At 47.9% G+C, this 18,349-nt stretch overlaps 1 protein-coding gene across 1 annotated transcript in view; it reads left to right on the forward strand.

Moving 5' to 3' along the window:
- Positions 1-247: 247 nt before the first annotated feature.
- The window catches only part of LIPG (lipase G, endothelial type), a 33,523-nt gene continuing 15,421 nt past the window's right edge, over positions 248-18,349 (forward strand). Inside the window, exons 1-5 of the mRNA XM_061400143.1 lie at positions 248-648; positions 5,729-5,910; positions 7,566-7,745; positions 9,659-9,770; positions 15,073-15,294. Coding sequence (XP_061256127.1) covers positions 552-648; positions 5,729-5,910; positions 7,566-7,745; positions 9,659-9,770; positions 15,073-15,294 — 793 coding nt within the window. The 5' untranslated portion in view covers positions 248-551. The remainder of the gene's footprint in view (positions 649-5,728; positions 5,911-7,565; positions 7,746-9,658; positions 9,771-15,072; positions 15,295-18,349) is intronic.

The raw sequence follows: 18,349 nt of genomic DNA on the forward strand, positions 1-18,349 counted from the left end.
GAATGGACACTGGGAAAAAGTAGGGTGGTGACAGCGCGGCTGCCCCCGGAGCCGCCTGGGGAGGAAACAAGCCTGCGCTTGCGGAGTGTCCACGCGGTGGATGTGCGGCGCTTTCATTCAAACTTTGGGGAGTCTTTGGTTCTGGCGTCAGCGAAGATGTGACCAATCAGAGTCCGGGAACTAGAATAAATTATGCAAATCACCATCTGGCGATGGATCAGATGACTCCCAATACTTTTAAAAAGTACCTCGCCGGGAGCTCGCTGGGTGACAGTGGCGAGCCCTGGCTTCCTGGGCAGGCGGCACGAGAGAGGGCAGATCTGGTTCTGGTTCAAGCCCCTTCACATTCCCCCCACCACCCCGCGGCTGAGTTTAGCTGAGTTTTCATCTTCCACCTTCTCCACCTTCAGCTAAGGCCACCGTTCTCTCTGGTGGAGAGAGGGCTTCCCACTGGGGGTCTTACAGGCTTGGACCGCTGGAAACTTCGAGAGGTGTTTTTTGTCTTTTTGAAAGTCCCATTTTGGAGAAGGGGGTGCGGGGAGGTGGTAAGGATGAGAAACACCGTTCTTCAGCTCTGCCTGTGGAGCGCCTATTGTGGCTTTGCCACGGGAGACCCCACACCCCTTGGCCCAGAGGGACGGCTGCAAGGTAACGTGGACTTATTTTATTACCACCCCCGGAACTTCTTTTCTGGGCCAGGTGCCCTCTCTCTTGCCCACCCTTCTTCCTCGACCCTGCAGCATCCTCCTTGCTTTCCGCCTGCGCTGTCCACTCTCTCCTCCTAATTAGTCTTGCAGTTCACTTGTTCCTCGGCGCTTCTGACCAGGGCATCCCAGAGCCGGCCGGCTGCCGGGTGCGCTCGCCCGCGCTCGGTCCGGCTCCACCCCTTTGCCGTTAATACGCACTCTTATCGATGCTGTCCAGTCAGCAGAGTTGGCTGCCAGCAGCTCTTTAACCTTGCCCTCTTTGAACCTGCGGGTTTTCGAGGCAAGAAGGTTGTTAGAAAGAGCTCTGTCATCTGGCGCTCTTCTTTTTAATCTCGGCTAGATGCTTTGAAATTTAAGGTGCCAGGGTAGCTGGCTCTGGTTTGAGGAGCGCTTTCGGGGAGGATTTGGTGGGCAATTTGTGCAGAGAACCCCAGGCTGCCAGCCTACTCTTCCTCCTCCCCAACAGTCTTTCCAGCCTTTGCTCCTCCTCTTGCTACCTGTCTTCCTTCCATCTGCCAGCTTTTCTTTTTCAGTCTCTTCTATTGGAGGAAGCATGCCCTGGAGGAGCAAGGGTAGGGTCACCCCACAGGAGTACCAGGTCAATTGGTTAAGCAGAGGAGAGTGGGGAACCCCTGAACCATATCCTATTAGCTCATCTTCTACTATCCTGTTGTTCAATTCAGTTCAGTTCAGTTGCTCAGTTGTGTCTGACTCTTTGCGACTCAATGAACTGAAGATTGGGTCAAATGATGTTGGTCCAAGTTGCTTATGTATGAGCAGCAGGGTTAATCTGAATGAATGGAAAAATTACTTAACACTTTCCCAACTCTAGTATAATTGAACCAGAGTAGGTTTCATCTCTAGTTCCTCTCCTGTAAAATGCTAACATTCCTTTCAACTTCTATGTTCTGTGATTCTAAGTATTTGGGGGTTATTTCCTTCATTCAAAGAAGTCTTTATTTGCCAGGAACCCTTCTAGGAGTGGGGCTTCCCAGGTGGCACAGTGGTAAAGAATCTCCCTGCCAATGCAGGAGCCACAGGAGACATGGGTACCATCCCAGATCAGGAAGATCCCCTGGAGGAGGAAATGACAATCCACTCCAATATTCTTGCCTGGAAAACCCCATGGACAGAGGAGCCTGGTGGGCTACAGTCCATGGGATCCCAAAGAGTCGGACATAACTGAGCACCTGAGCACACAGGCTTTTAGGAGGATATAGCAGTGAACAAAACAGGTGTAAGTCCATACCCCCAGGGATCTTGCATTTCAGTGATGAGAAGACAGCCAGTCAACTACTTAAAACATAGAAATAGTGCTCAGTGTTATGGAGCAAAATAAAGGAGAGGCAGAAGGTACAGAGGGCTGGAGGGAGAAGGTGGTGTAGCGTTAGTCTGTGACCAGACTTCCCTCACTGAGGAGTTGACTTCTGAGCAAGGAACTGGAGGAGAGGAGAGGATGAGCTTGGGGACATCGGATGAAGAACAATTATGAAGTCCCAGAGGCAGAAGTGATGTGGGCTGGAAGTAGTAGAAATGAGCTAGAGAACTGTGGGGTCAGAGAGAGCCAGGTGCTAAAGTGACCTTTTGTGTTCACTTTATGTGGGTTTATCCACAAGTCAGTGCTGGGAAGCCAGCAGACCCTCTTTGCCTTTTCCCTAGACTTCCCATCTGGTCTCTATGAGTGGCTATCTGGGTGGAAACTGGGAGATTTTGAATGAATTATGTCCATGGTTCAAATTTCTGCCAGTTGGGGCTTTTGTTCGTTAATGACAGAGTTCTGCTCATGTGTATTTAGTTGCATTTTCTGGAACTTTATCCTTTTTACATCTGGTACATTGTCCTCCCCCTTGGCCTCTTCACCACCAACCCCTCTACCACTCTAGTCTCTCTTTCCATGACTCCATTTGTTTGTGGTTTTTTTTCTTTCTTTTTAACTCTGGGATAATTAAGCTCCTGGTATAGTCATTTGGTCCATTTTCCCTTGATTTCTGGGTGACTGGACAGTTTGTCTAATTTCCTAGCCTGTTATCAGGGGCGGTATCCTAGATGATTAGAACAGGGCTGCTGCTGCTGCTGCTAAGTTGCTTCAGTCGTATCCGACTCTGTGAGACCCCGTAGATGGCAGCCCACCAGGCTTCTCTGTCCCTGGGATTCTCCAGGCAAGAACACTGGAGTGGGTTGCTCCTCCAAGGGATCTTCTTGACCCTGGGATCGAACCCTTATCTTCTACATTGGCTGGTGAGCTCTTTACAATTAGTGCCACCTGGGAAGCCCTAATGATGACAATCAGATCAGATCAGATCAGATCAGTCACTCAGTTGTGTCTGACTCTTTGCAACCCCATGAATCGCAGCACGCCAGGCCTCCCTGTCCATCACCAACTCCCGGAGTTCACTCAGACTCATGTCCATCAAGTCAGTGATGCCATCCAGCCATCTCATCCTCTGTCATCCCCTTCTCCTCCTGCCCCCAATCCCTCCCAGCATCAGAGTCTTTTCCAATGAGTCAACTCTTCGCATGAGGTGGCCAAAGTACTGGAGTTTCAGCTTTAGCATCATTCCTTCCAAAGAAATCCCAGGGCTGATCTCCTTTAGAATGGACTGGTTGGATCTCCTTGCAGTCCAAGGGACTCTCAGGAGTCTTCTCCAACACCACAGTTCAAAAGCATCAATTCTTCGGTGCTCAGCCTTCTTCACAGTCCAACACTCACATCCATACATGACCACAGGAAAAACCATAGCCTTGACTAGACGAATCTTTGTTGGCAAAGTAATGTCTCTGCTTTTGAATATGCTATCTAGGTTGGTCATAACTTTCCTTCCAAGGAGTAAGCGTCTTTTAATTTCATGGCTGCAGTCACCATCTGCAGTGATTTTGGAGCCCCCCAAAATAAAGTCTGACACTGTTTCCACTGTTTCCCCATCTATTTGCCATGAAGTGATGGGACCAGATGCCATGATCTTCGTCTTCTGAATGTTGAGCTTTAAGCCAACTTTTTCACTCTCCACTTTCACTTTCATCAAGAGGCTTTTGAGTTCCTCTTCACTTTCTGCCATAAGGGTGGTGTCATCTGCATATCTGAGGTTATTGATATTTCTCCTGGCAATCTTGATTCCAGTTTGTGTTTCTTCCAGTCCAGCTTTTCTCATGATGTACTCTGCATATAAGTTAAATAAGCAGGGTGACAATACACAGCCTTGACGAACTCCTTTTCCTATTTGGAACCAGTCTGTTGTTCCATGTCCAGTTCTAACTGTTGCTTCCTGACCTGCATACAGATTTCTCAAGAGGCAGGTCAGGTGGTCTGGTATTCCCATCTCTTTCAGAATTTTCCACAGTTTATTGTGATCCACACAGTCAAAGGCTTTGGCATAGTCAATAAAGCAGAAATAGATGTTTTTCTGGAACTCTCTTGCTTTTTCGATGATCCTGCAGATGTTGGCAATTTGATCTCTGGTTCCTCTGCCTTTTCTAAAACCAGCTTGAACATCACGAAGTTCACGGTTCACATATTGCTGAAGCCTGGCTTGGAGAATTTTGAACATTACTTTACTAGCGTGTGAGATGAGTGCAATTGTGCGGTAGTTTGAGCATTCTTTGGAATTGCCTTTCTTAGGGATTGGAATGAAAACTGAGCTTTTCCAGTCCTGTGGCCACTGCTGAGTTTTCCAAATTTGCAATACCTAGTGTTAAAAGGTCTTGGGACCATCAGTAACATGGGCTGTATTTTGAAGTAGGGCCGTCTCCTAGATAGTGCTGCGTGTGTGTGTACACGGTGGAGCTGAAAGGAGAGGATTTGCTGCTCTTACGAGCATCTCTATGGCTTTGATAATTTATTTAATAAGGTAAAAAAGTGTCTGGCACCTGTCTGGTACTGCAGGAAGCACTGAGGGTGCATGAGGTGTTTGGGGTAAGTGCCAGAATTGACATGGGAGCGGTAGGGAAGCCCAGTGTTTAAAAGGTCAAAGTTCCTTACCTCCAATTCCAAAATCTTTCAAAACTGAAAAATTTGACTGGTAACTTGTTTGGTAGCAAGACCTGGCCTTATCTAACCTGAATTCTTACACAATTGGCATCCAAAAGTGACCTGAACCAACAAGATGGTCTTTAAAATCTTTTTCTTTTTCTTCATCCTTGAGTATGAGTAGTCATGTATTTCCTTACAGAAATGTTGTTGGTGTGTTTGATGAATGAGGAATGCCCCAAACCGTGTGTGTATATATATGTGTGTGTGTGTGTCTCTCTCTCTATATATATACACATCATAATACCTGTTTAAAATCTGAAAATTTCTGAATTCTGAAATACAAGTCTGTGTGAAAGTGTAGTTGCCCAGTCATGTCTGCCTCTTTGAGACCCCATGGACTGTAGCCCACCAGGCTCCTCTGTCCATGAGATTTTCCAAGCAAGAGTACTGGAAAGGGTTGCCATTTCCTTCTCCAGGAATGCAAGTGGTCCCAAGCATTTCAAGAGAAGACTTGAGGACCTGTTCTCTGAAATTAGTAACTTGAGGGAAGGAAAGAGAGCTCATTTGGATTAGAAAGAAGGAAGAAAGGTAAGGGAGACTTATTTACTTCAGATTCACAGTCATTGATGTGTGTGTTTGTGTGTGTTAGTCACTCAGTCCTGTCCGACTCTTTGCGACCCCGTTGACCATAACCTGCCAGGCTCCTCCTCCATGGGATTCTCCAGGCAAGAATGCTGGAGTGGGTTGCCATGCCCTCCTCCAGAGGCTTTTCTCAACCCAGGGATGGAACCCTGGTCTCCTGCATTGTGGAGACCCTCTGGGCCGCAGTAGGAAGCCCTACAGTAGTTGATACAAGTGACTAATTAACACTTAAATATTGGTGAGGTGTGCCTTTGCAACTCTTCTGTGAGATGAGATGGAAACATTCAGCAGATGTAAAAGCTGAAACCCAGAGGGGTTAAGTAATTTGCTCAAGAGTGAACTAGAACTGGACCCCAGATCTCTCACCACCCAGGCCTGCTAGTTATCCGTACGCTCTGTCCTTTCTCCCCAGGTGAGTTCAACAAATCCAGGGTGGTACCGACTGCTGCCAAACCCCCTGTGAGATTTAACCTCCGCACCTCAGAGGACCCAGAGGATGAAGGATGCGATCTCTCCCTTGGCCACAGCCAGCCCTTAGAGGACTGTGGCTTCAACGTGACAGCCAAAACCTTTTTCATCATTCACGGATGGACGGTGAGCCCGGGGGGAGGTAGCTTTCCAGCTCTACATGGGATTTGGTCTCCTTTGTTTTGGTCAATTAAAAAGCATACTGGTACTTCCAGATTCCGCTCTTTCTCCCCCTCTTTTCTTGTGGGCTGCTTGTATTTCAGACAGCTGTGAAGAATGTAACGGGCACTTCGCTGAGGGGGCAATCTGGACTCCAGCAGGGTGGCATTTAATGCTGGCACGCAGTGGGCTTTCAGAAAGTGGCTCTCCTGAGGGCAGTAGCCCAGCTCCACTGGCTCTTAAGGGACCCTCTAATTACACTTAATTACATTGGTCAACCACTGCCTCACGGGGGCCATCCCTTTGCGAGAGCTCAGCTGAACTGAAGCAAGTCGACTGGCTCAGAGAGTCTGTGATGAGCCAGCTGGCCCGGCTGGCCAGCCCTGGTTGGCACGGTGCCCTCCTGTTTGCATAGAGATGGTTCCATTTAAAGGCACTGGAGTCTTTCTATGCCCTCGCTGAGCCATTCACATCGAAAAGCCCATAACAAACTTGAACAAAAAAAGGGCTTTAATGCTCGGCCTCAGAAGCTTTGGACCAGCGAGGGATTTATCCATTCATCTAATGGCAGTCTGTAGGAAAATGGCACTGTTAAGTGAGCAGGTTTCTGCCTGGGCTAATTGGGAGGGGACGTTCCTCCCCTTAATGATGAGAAATTCATACCCGTTACATGCTTGCTGGGTCTTTAGGTCTATTACCAACTGTTGGGGTCAGGCCTGGCTAGGGGGTGTTATACAGGCACCTATGTACCGAATGCAACGGAAGGGATCGTTAAGGGCCTGTCTGCCCATCCTCACCTCACAGCCTATGATTAGAATCATGCGTTTGGATCTTTTAAAGGCCCCCCCCCCCCCCGTCAAAATGCAAATACAAACTGCCTGCAACTGACGAATGCATTCCAGAAAGTTCTTTTGTAATCTGTTTGGAACTTGGAACAGCAGTTTCCCTTAGAAGCAAGATTGTAAATGGCCTTTGGGTTCCCAGGCCAGGCACAGGAAATCTATTTATCTAATAATGCACTCATGGATAGGTTTACAACTGGACCTAGTCACCATTTACACTTTGTTTCTGTGGGAAAATGTGCTCTGAGTTGTAATTTGGGATTCCAGCAACAGATCTTCCCTCCTCTAAGGTCAAGAGGGATGGCAGAGATGGGTTGTGGGAAGGGGTCATTTGTTAACTCGGCATTTGCCTAAGAGACAGAATCTCTTTGCATCTCTGAGAAAGAAACCAATTCTCCAGGACAACCCTTCTCAGCTGCTTTTGAATGCTGGACCAGGTCACTTACTTGCCTGACTGTGACAGGGCTAACCTCAGGTCGGCATGGCCACCAGCATGTATCTCCTAGCAGCCCTATTGGTCAGTGGGGCAGCAACACAGGACACCAGCTCGGACATTTTCGATGGGAAAAACTGGAGACGTCATCAAGGGCAATGGAAGACACTCACCCACATAGCAATCCTGACTGTGGCTGGCCCCGCTCATGGGCAAGTGTTGGCCTGGGGGACCAATGTGCATGTTCCATGGCTGTGGGAGAGGGTCACGGAACTGAATTCCATATTCACTGGTGTTTTTCAAACCCAGAAAAAGATTTTTTTTTTAAAGTCCTGTTTTCTCTGCAGATGAGTGGCATGTTTGAAAACTGGCTGTACAAACTGGTGTCAGCCCTGCAGACAAGAGAGAAAGGAGCCAACGTCGTGGTGGTGGACTGGCTCCCACTGGCTCACCAGCTTTACGTAGATGCGGTCAATAACACAAGGGGTGTGGGTCACAGCATCGCACAGATGCTCGACTGGCTTCAGGTAACAATGGGACTGAGGGGAATCATCTCCTTTTCTGAGAAGGATCTTGAATCCGAACCCTTTTAGGAAACAAAGATCAGATTATTACAGTGAACCAAGAATATCTTTAAGAATCAAATTTTTACTGAATTAAGTATCGCTTAAAATATTTTGGAAGCTGGAACTTTTAGAAAGCTTTCTAATTATTGATTCATTTCTGGATTTTTCCTGTTACTTTACTTGCAGGAAGAAAATTTGCCATCTGGGTCATTACTTGCTGATGCCTTCAGAAGCTTGTAATCTTTAAAACATTTTTAAAAATTAATTAATTTCGGCTGTGCTGGGTCTTCATCGCTGCACGCGCTTTCTCTAGTTGCAGAGAGCCGGGGCCAGTCTCCAGTTGCGGTGCACAGGCTTCTTATTGTGGTGGCTTCTCCTGTGAGGGCTTCCCTGATGGCTCAGTGGTAAAGAATCTGCCTGCGAGGCAGCAGACGTGGGTTCGATCCCTGGGTGGGGAAGATCCCTCTGAGGAAGAAATGACTACCCACTCCAGTTTTATCGCCTGGGAAATCCCATGGACAGAGTGTCAGGTTTCAGCAGTTGCAGCACATGGGCTCAGTAGCTGCAGTTCCCAGACTCTAGAGCACAGGCTCAATAGTTGCGGCACATGGGTTTAGTGACTCCGAGGCATGCGGGATCTTCCCAGATCAGGGATGGAACCTGGGTCTCCTGCATTGGCAGGTGGAATCTTTACCATTGGGCCACCAGGGAAGCCCAAAAGCATGTAATCTTAAATACCTACTGATGTCTGCTCTTATTCTGAAGGGTGGCTGGGCTGAGGGTGGGGAGGGTTGGTTCAAACAAATGCAGCCTAATGCCTTGCATAAAACATATGTGGAAAACAGATCTTGAGGTCTTACATTTACTTTTATAGGTTAATGATTTGCCCAGGCTCAGTGGACTTAATGGGAGGCAGGGGTACACTGGCAAAGTGACTCAATTATCTGGGCAATTCTAACCTGGCCTTCCTTTAGAAGCCCATAAATCTGATGAATTGTGGTAAAATTCTGGTCAGGATTCTCACATAGTCCTCAGTCCTCTGCCTAGGTTGCTTAGTTGAGCTTGGTTCCTGAGCCATGGGGTCAAATCCGCCCTCACCCTCATCACCGAGTACCTTCCCTATCAAGGTCTGATGCTTCGACTCTGGGATCCCAGACAGGCTGGCGACGAGGAGATGGGCAGCTCCTGGGCCTAAGAGAATGGGCAGGGAGCACCCTGCTGCAGACCGTGTCTGGCACTTGGTCTCCAGTGCATCCGGTGGCTTTGACCTCTGCACTGCTACCCCTCCCAACCTCAGACACTGCTAGAAACGTGTAGGGGAAGGGCTCTCATGGCTCAGTTGGTAAAGAATCTGCCTGCAGTGCAGGAGACCCCAGTTTGATTCCTGGGTTGGGAAGATCTGATGGAGAAGTGATAGGCTACTCAATCCCGTATTCTTGGGCTTCCCTTGTGGCTCAGCTGTTAATCCGCCTGCAATGTGGGAGACCTGGGTTCGATCCCTGGGTCATTAACATCCCCTGGAGAAGGGAAAGGCTACCGACTCCAGTATTCTGGCCTGGAGAATTCCATGGACTGTATAGGCCATGGGGTCACAAAGAGTCTGACACGACTGAGCGACTATCACTTTCACTTTCAGGTATGCAGCTTCTAGTCACAATCTGCACCCTGTCCCCGTTGCGGGGTGACTGAAGTGCCACCAAGCCCTTTCCACCTCCCCTTTCCTGGCTGTGTCCCATCCATGCTGCCCTGCCAGCACTACCAGCCACCTCTGGGCTCCCTGTCCCCTCCCTGACATGACTGACTGGTTGAATTGCTGTCCACCTGTGGGCTCAGGACCACGCTCCTCACTCCTTCCCTTCTGTGACTTCCTGCAGGGTAAGGAGGACTTTTCTCTCGGGAATGTTCACTTGATTGGCTACAGCCTCGGAGCTCACGTGGCTGGGTACGCAGGCAACTTCGTGAAAGGCACGGTGGGCAGAATCACGGGTAAGCGTGGCTCCTTCTCTCAGGGCTGCTCCCGGGGCTCCCTCTCAGAGCCCTTGGAAAACAGAACTTGTGCAGGACCTCAATATATGAAGCAGATGGAAGGATGTTCTGGTTAAAGCTGGGTATCTGTGGTTAGTGTTAAGTTTGTTATTTGAGCCTCCTCCTTCTCGGGAGGAATCTCTGGGTCCCCGAGCACCAGGGAGCATGCTTGGAAAACCACTGGTTTAGTGCAAAAGGTGAGGAAGCACCCAGACAGCTAAAGAGACTCAAGGGCAGCCCTGGGGTAAAGCCTGCCTGCAAGCTTCTGGCGCTCACTTTCAGTCTCTGCTGTCATGCTCCAGGAGCTCAAGGGAAGGAACGAGTAGTGTGGGTTGTGGTTTGAATTCTTCTCCGACTTCTATTTCATTCACCAACAGCCTCTTTCCAGTATTTGATTGGTGTTACTTATTAGTGATAAGGACCTGTTTAAAATGTGTGGTTAAACTTTGTCCTTAAAGAGACCTTTCTGATAGTGGTACCCAGGTTGGCAATAGAAAGTTGAATTTTCCATCTTATTGATTTTTTTTTAAAGTGAAAGTGAGTTTATTTAGAGAGAGATACACACTCCATAGGCAGAATTGGTAATCTTCTGATGTGAGAAGTTTGATTGAAATATTTACATCATCTAGTGATTGGAGAAGGCAATGGCACCCCGCTCCAGTACTTTTGCCTGGAAGATCCCATGGACGGAGGAGCCTGGAAGGCTGCAGTCCATGGGGTCGATGAGGGTCGGACACGACTGAGCGACTTCACTTTCACTTTTCACTTTCATGCATTGGAGAAGGAAATGGCAACCCACTCCAGTGTTCTTGCCTGGAGAATCCCAGGGATGCGGGAGCCTGGTGGGCTGCCGTCTATGGGGTCGCACAGAGTCGGACACGACTGAAGTGACTTAGCAGTAGCAGTAGTGATTGGGAAAAGTGGGAAGGACTCTTTCCCATTCAGGGGCCCCTGAAACAAACACAGAACTTCCTCTAGGAGAAAGTCAGAGGCAAATTTGTTGCCCTGAATTTTTGTCCTCCTGCCAGCATTCTTTTGCTAATTTTCCCTCCCTGCTTTGCGCACACCTCCAACACGTTAAGGGCCCAACTGGTCACCTAGAAGGAAAGAGTTAATCGTTTCCTTCCTGGTAATGTGTATTCATTTTGAAACAGGACTCAGGTAGAAGGGAGTCCTTAGCTAAAGAAAGTTGAGTAAAGGTAGAGTTTCAACAAGCCAGCGGGGTAGATTTGAAACTATACAGAGGGACTTCCCTGGTGGTCCAGCGGCTAAGACTGTACCCCATGCAGGGGGCATGGGTCCGATCCCTGGTCAGGGAACCAGATCCTGCATGCTGCAACGAAGACCCGGTGCAGTCACATTTGTGAGGTTTAGTTGCCCTCCTCAAATCATTGTCCCTGGGCTTAAGTCTAATGAGTGCGCGCGTGTGCGTGCCCGCACACACACACACACACACACTCCTTTCGATCCAACTGTTTGATCCAGCATAACTTGGGAGCTTCACTTTTGTTTATCAAGTCAGCGGGGCCTGCACTGTCCAACGGGCAGTGTGGCCACACGTGACTACTCAGTAACCCCTGGCTGGAGCAAAGCCCATGGGCCTCGAGTGTCTCTGGGTTCTATTGTCTGCGCTCCTCCTCCTCGCCCCCAGGAGAGGCCGGGTGTTGTGGAGCTGGGCCGGCTGTGCGCAAAGGCAGCATACACAGGCCCTTCCAGGGCGCCAGGGCCAGTGTCCTTGGCAACGGAGACAGACGGCAGATCCTCCCTCTCCCTGTCTCTGAATCTGAAGTGGGATGGGGCTCGTTGGAGCCTTCCGGTTCCTTCCCGCTGCCTGTCTGGGTGGGAGCTGCTGAGATGCAGGCTTCTTGGGCAGAATGCTGATCAGTGCTCTGGGCCGTCTGCGGGGAGCGTGGGGGCCAGCTTGTCCAGAGCGCGGCCCCTTCTCTGCAGACTCTCCGCGGAGCGGGGCCCCGGGGCGAACATGACAAGAAGAAGTAGCCTCTGTCCAGTTGCCAGGCAGCACCTCAGGGGCGTTTGGCTGACCTGACGCATGTTGCTGTGCATGTCTGATGGGGGAGGCCTGTGCCCTCTCCTCACCCCTCAGACTTCCCATGGGCCTGGGAACTGGGCGGTCCTGACTGGCAAGAGGACCAGAGACGGCAGCTTGTATGGCGTCCAGAGGCCAGGGAGGCCACTGCGCAGAGGCCAGTAGGGGTCCTTAGCCTGGGCCTGCAGGGGGTACCTGAACCCCAGTCTTGCTTGGATCAGAGATCTGTGGACTTGGGGTCTGCTGGAGTTTTACCCTCTTAGGCTTCTGAGGGAATTCCCTGATCCACTAGGGAAGGGGTCATATGTTTCTAATTGTACTTACATTTCGTTACTTATAAAGAAAGAAGCAAGCAGATTTGTTCATTCAAGAACTAAGTGTCCACCCTGCAGGCTGCGGGCTAGATAGACCTAATGTCAAGTACTCAGTGTGTGACCGGTACTTTGTGCCATCTGTAAGCACACAGCATCCAGGCCAAAGAATTCTCTGGGCTTCATTTTACAGATGGAAACTAGGACTCAGGGCTTAAATCACAGGCCCAGTATTTAACACCCTGATAGCAGAGCTGGGTCCAGACCCAGGCCGTTGGACCTGCACCTCACCACTGGGCCGTGCTGCTGGCCTCCTGCTGGGAGGGAAATAGGAGCTGTGACAGTTTCCTGCCAGGCCAGGAGGCAGAGGCTTTCCTGGGTGTTGTGTGTGTGCACAAGAGTGTGTGTGCATACGCATGCAGGTGTGTATTCCATTTGCTGGACAGGACACCTTTGGGGGAGTCTGACTGAATGGAAGGAGGGGTGCTTCTCCATCCTCTCTTTCCGGACTGGATGCATTCACCCTCTCCTTCCTAGTTAAGTAAATTGTGCAAATTTCCCGTGGGGTTTGTGGGCTTTGGCTACGTGTCAGGCAGGGTCAGCCTGGGGAGGCGAAGGCTCAGCCTGCCAGCCAGCCGGCCTTTCGAGAAGCCCTGTCAGCCAGCGGCATTCCTCCGGCCCAGCTTGGTTTCCATGGTGCTGACTGTCTGGTGGAGACTTTTGTTCACTGATGCAAGAGCTCCCCTCTTATTGGCTGCAAAGCAAAATGCTTCTCTTCTTTCTTTTTTTCTTCAGGGCACATGGTGAGAGGCAGGGAGAGGCCACCTGTGTCAGTACTGGGTCCGCTCAGTTGCTAAAAAGAGTCATCGAGGGCTTCTCAGGGAGGCCACTGCTTTTGTGCTGTCTTTCTTTTAGGTCCTGCGCTAGAGGGGAGCCCCCAGGCAGCCTGGGCTCTCTTTCTGCCTCTGTCATTCATTCATTTTTCTAAACTTCTCTTGGAAACTATGTAGAGTTTCAGTTATTACCAGTTCTCATGAGTAGTGAGTTCCACAGGTTTGCTATCCACTCTGAACAAGAGCTCTGCCTTTCGTTTCTCCTAAAATCACCCTCCACTAACCTCACTACGTCTTCCCGGTTCCAGCGCGCTGGGGTCTGGGGAACAGGGTTCTATTACCCGTCTCCTACTTTCACAGCTCTATTCTCGGTCGTTTTCCTCCCTACCTTGCTCTTTCTAGATCCAGGCGTCTGAGCCTCAGCACTGTTCACATTTGGGGCCAGACAGCGCTTGTGTGGGAGCTGACCTGTGTATTGTAGGATGTTTATCGGCATCCTTGGCCTCTACTCACTAGATGCCAGCAGCTTCTTCTTGCCCTTTTCTCAACTGTGACAACCAAAGATGCCTCCAGACATGGCCAAATGTTGCCAGGGGTCCCCTTGGGAGCAAAACCCCTCCCAGTTGAGCACCATTGTTCTAGACTAAACAAACCTTTCCCAATGGCACACAATCTTTTCTTCGCTTTCTCTAGGTCCTCTCTCTCTCTCTGTGTGTATAGGGCAAACAAAGAACCTTCTAGGCTGGGATGAATTCAGCTCCCATAATTACTTGGTAATAGTAGCTAGTGTTTACACTGACAAGCACTTACTCTCTTAATATCGCACATGAACTATGTGAATTAAGACATTCAGATTTCATTTTCTAGATAGTACTGAAGCATGGAAGAAGTTTTTTCCCAAAATCTGGTCCACAGACCACTTAGTTTTAGGATCACCTGGGGAATAAGCCCTTCTTTCTGGTTCCACACCAGACCTACCAATCAGAATCTCTTGGAGGTCAGGGAATCTGCATTTTATGCTTTGCAAATTCTATTTTAGAATGGGTTTTATACTCATGTGTATATATGCTAAGTCACCTCAATCATGTCTGACTCTTTGCAACCCTACAGACTGTGGCCCGCCAGGCTCCTCTGTCGTCGGCACTCTCCAGGCAAGAATACTGGAGTGGGTTGCTGTGCCCTTCTCCAGGAGATCTTCCCAACCCAGGGATCGAACCCATGTCTCTTACATCTCCTGCATTGGCATAGCACCAGCTGGGAAACCCTTTATAGTCATGTAGTTCCCAGATATTATAAAAGATGGTGAAATTGTCTCTGTTGTTGCCACTATCTTCATGGTTACCTGCCCTACTCTCTCTCCCAACACACATACACACAGGAAATCTGGGACTTGTGTGTCCTTCCAGAGTTTTTCATAGTTACACAGTGGAACCTGAACTTGTAAGAAGCTCCCCACGGATATTTGTGCTGTTTTAAATGTGAGAACCAGGACTCTCTGCAGTGTTGCCTGTTTGATACAGAAGGGTTGCAGGCAAAGGGTTTTCTGCTTGCGCCTGCAGAAGAGAGGAATTCTGGAAGCCTGCAGATGCTCAGTATTTCTGGTGCACCGACTCTTGCCGTTCCACTCCTGGGCCTGACTCATAACTAACAGAAGAGGAAGAGGAAGCCCAGATGCAGATGGCTCAGTCTGGGGAGACTGAGTCTTCCCTCTCGAAGATACAGGTCGCTCGGTTATTCTGTCAAACTTTGGCTAAGATCAAGGCTGTGGAAGGCTCCCAGTGGCAGAGTAAATGGGAGGAATGGCTTAGTTTCAGCCAGCCCAAGTTCTTTCTAGAACTGCTTCGGTTCCGACAGTCTGTGGTTCCTTGGATCCACATGTCGGTTGAACCTCATGACCAGTTTATTGAGTCAGGTGGAGTCTTGAGAAGAAAGCCAGCATTCCTATACAGCAGGCACCACGCCGTGCAGGCTTCCCACGGTGCGGATGTCTTCATTCTGCGCTTGCAGACTCAGCTGTCCGCTGGGTCTCAGTGCCCCTGACACGCCTGTCTTGGCCCCCCCTTCTGCTGTAGGCTTGGATCCTGCGGGGCCCTTGTTTGAAGGGGCGGACGTCCACAGGAGGCTGTCCCCTGACGACGCGGACTTCGTGGATGTCCTGCACACCTACACGCGCTCCTTTGGCTTGAGCATCGGCATTCAGATGCCCGTGGGTCACATCGACATCTACCCCAACGGGGGTGACTTCCAGCCGGGCTGTGGACTCAACGATGTCTTGGGGTCGATTGCATATGGAAGTGAGTTCCTTAGTTTTTCTTTTGACTCAAGTATTGCATCTCCTCCTGAATCAGCCTGAGCTATTATTGTTCCCAACAATATTCATTTCGTTATTCCCACTTCTCCCCACAGTGGCCCCTCAACACTGTTTATCCTATAGTTCATCATCCTGCAACAGTCTTCCTGTGGTCTCTGGTCTGCTGTATTATGCTTTGAGGTCATAGTTATTATTGTTATTCTTTTGATAACAGAAGGAATACATTTTTGTTGGGGAAAAAAATCAAGCATTATAGAATTGCCTAAAGCAAGAAGTAAAAATACCCCCTCATTTCCCACACCCACTCTTATTTTTATTCTCCAGAGGTAGCCAATATAGATATTTTGTGTGTATCCTTCCAGGCCTTTTGCTTTGAAGATTTATTTGTGTGTGTGTGTGTGTGTGTGCGCGCGCGCGCGTGTGGTACTTTTCAAAATCACATTGTCCTGCAGCTTTGCTTTTTCAGTCCTCATATACATTGTGGATGTTCTTAGACATCAGAGTACATAGATCTATTTACCTCTTTCCTTTTTAAAGGTTGTGTAATATTCTTTAGCATGGATGCACCATAATTTAATTTTTTGTAACATTTTAAAGAAGTAAAATCGGAACTGACTACTGGCTGGATCTGTCTCCCTCCTTTTCATTCCCCCCTTTTATCCCTCTGGCCACCTCTGTCTTCTTCCTCCTTCTTCTCTTCTCTGTATAACTCCGTGAACATCTCTGAGTGGTCCAGTTGTGGAGTGCACATAAGGAAGTGACTACTGGCTACCCCACTCTCTCCACTATTGATTCCACCTCATCTCATTTGGGTCACCTCTAACTCCCTCCTCCCTCTTCTCTTCTCCATATAAACGCTGTGAACCTCTCTGAGTGACCCTCACAGTAGAGAAATTTTTCATCTTTAACGTAGATGTTTTATCAATGGTGCTGTATAGAAGGAGAAGTTTTGAAACTACTGTAAAAATAAGACTGATAACTGGAAGCAGGAGGCTTAAGTCCAAACCCTGACTCCAGGGAACTCCTGACTCCAAGGAACATTAATTGACAGGAGCTCATCAAACGCCTCCATACCAACACTGAAACCAAGCACCACACAAGGGCCAACAAGTTCCAGGGCAAGACATACCAAGCAAATTCTCCAGCAACAAAGGAGCACAGCCCTGAGCTTCAAGATACAAGCTGCCCAAAGTCACCCCCAAACCATAGACATCTCATAACTCATTACTGGACATTTCATTGCACTCCAGAGAGAAGAAATACAGCTCCACCCACCAGAACACCGACACAAGCTTCCCTAACCAGGAAACCTTGACAAGCCACCTGTACAAACCCACACACAGCGAGGAAAAGCCACAATAAAGAGAACTCCACAAACTGCCAGAATATAGAAAGGACACCCCAAAATCAGCAATTTAAACAAGATGAAGAGACAGAAGAATACCCAGCAGATAAAGGAACAGGATAAATGCCCACCAAGCCAAACAAAAGAGGAAGAGATAGGGAATCTACCTGATAAAGAATTCCGAATAATGATAGTGAAATTGATCCAAAATCTTGAAATTAAAATGGAATCACAGATAAACAGCCTGGAGACAAGGATTGAGAAGATGCAAGAAAGGTTTAACAAGGACCTAGAAGAAATAAAAAAGAGTCAATATATAATGAATAATGCAATAAATGAAATTAAAAACACTCTGGAGGCAACAAATAGTAGAATAACAGAGGCAGAAGATAGGATTAGTGAATTAGAAGATAGAATGGTAGAAATAAATGAATCAGAGAGGATAAAAGAAAAACGAATTAAAATAAATGAGGACAATCTCAGAGACCTCCAGGACAATATTAAACGCTACAACATTCAAATCATAGGGGTTCCAGAAGAAGAAGACAAAAAGAAAGACCATGAGAAAATACTTGAGGAGATAATAGTTGAAAACTTCCCTAAAATGGGGAAGGAAATAATCACCCAAGTCCAAGAAACCCAGAGAGTCCCAAACAGGATAAACCCAAGGCGAAACACCCCAAGACACATATTAATCAAATTAACAAAGATCAAACACAAAGAACAAATATTAAAAGCAGCAAGGGAAAAACAACAAATAACACACAAGGGAATTCCCATAAGGATAACAGCTGATCTTTCAATAGAAACTCTCCAAGCAAGGAGGGAATGGCAAGACATACTTAAAATGATGAAAGAAAATAACCTACAGCCCAGATTATTATACCCAGCAAGGATTTCATTCAAGTATGAAGGAAAAATCAAAAGCTTTTCAGACAAGCAAAAGCTGAGAGAATTCTGCACCACCAAACCAGCTCTCCAACAAATACTAAAGGATATTCTCTAGACAGGAAACACAAAAACGGTGTATAAGTTCGAACCCAAAACAATAAAGTAAATGGCAACGGGATCATACTTATCAGTAATTACCTTAAACGTAAATGGGTTGAATGCCCCAACCAAAAGACAAAGACTGGCTGAATGGATACAAAAACAAGACCCCTACATATGTTGTCTACAAGAGACCCACCTCAAAACAGGGGACACATACAGACTGAAAGTGAAGGGCTGGAAAAAGATTTTCCATGCAAATAGGGACCAAAAGAAAGCAGGAGTAGCAATACTCATATCAGATAAAATAGACTTTAAAACAAAGGCTGTGAAAAGAGACAAAGAAGGTCACTACATAATGATCAAAGGATCAATCCAAGAAGAAGATATAACAATTATAAATATTTATGCACCCAACACGGGAGCGCCGCAATATGTAAGACAAATGCTAACAAGTATGAAAGGAGAAATTAACAATAACACAATAATAGTGGGAGACTTTAATACCCCACTCACACCTATGGATAGATCAACTAAACAGAAAATTAACAAGGAAACACAAACTTTAAATGATACAATAGACCAGTTAGACCTAATTGATATCTATAGGACATTTCATCCCAAAACAGTGAATTTCACCTTTTTCTCAAGCGCAGATGGAACCTTCTCCAGGATAGATCACATCCTGGGCCATAAAGCTAGC

The sequence above is a fragment of the Bos javanicus genome, chromosome 24, assembly GCF_032452875.1.
Source record: "Bos javanicus breed banteng chromosome 24, ARS-OSU_banteng_1.0, whole genome shotgun sequence".
Taxonomy (NCBI): Eukaryota; Metazoa; Chordata; class Mammalia; order Artiodactyla; family Bovidae; genus Bos; species Bos javanicus.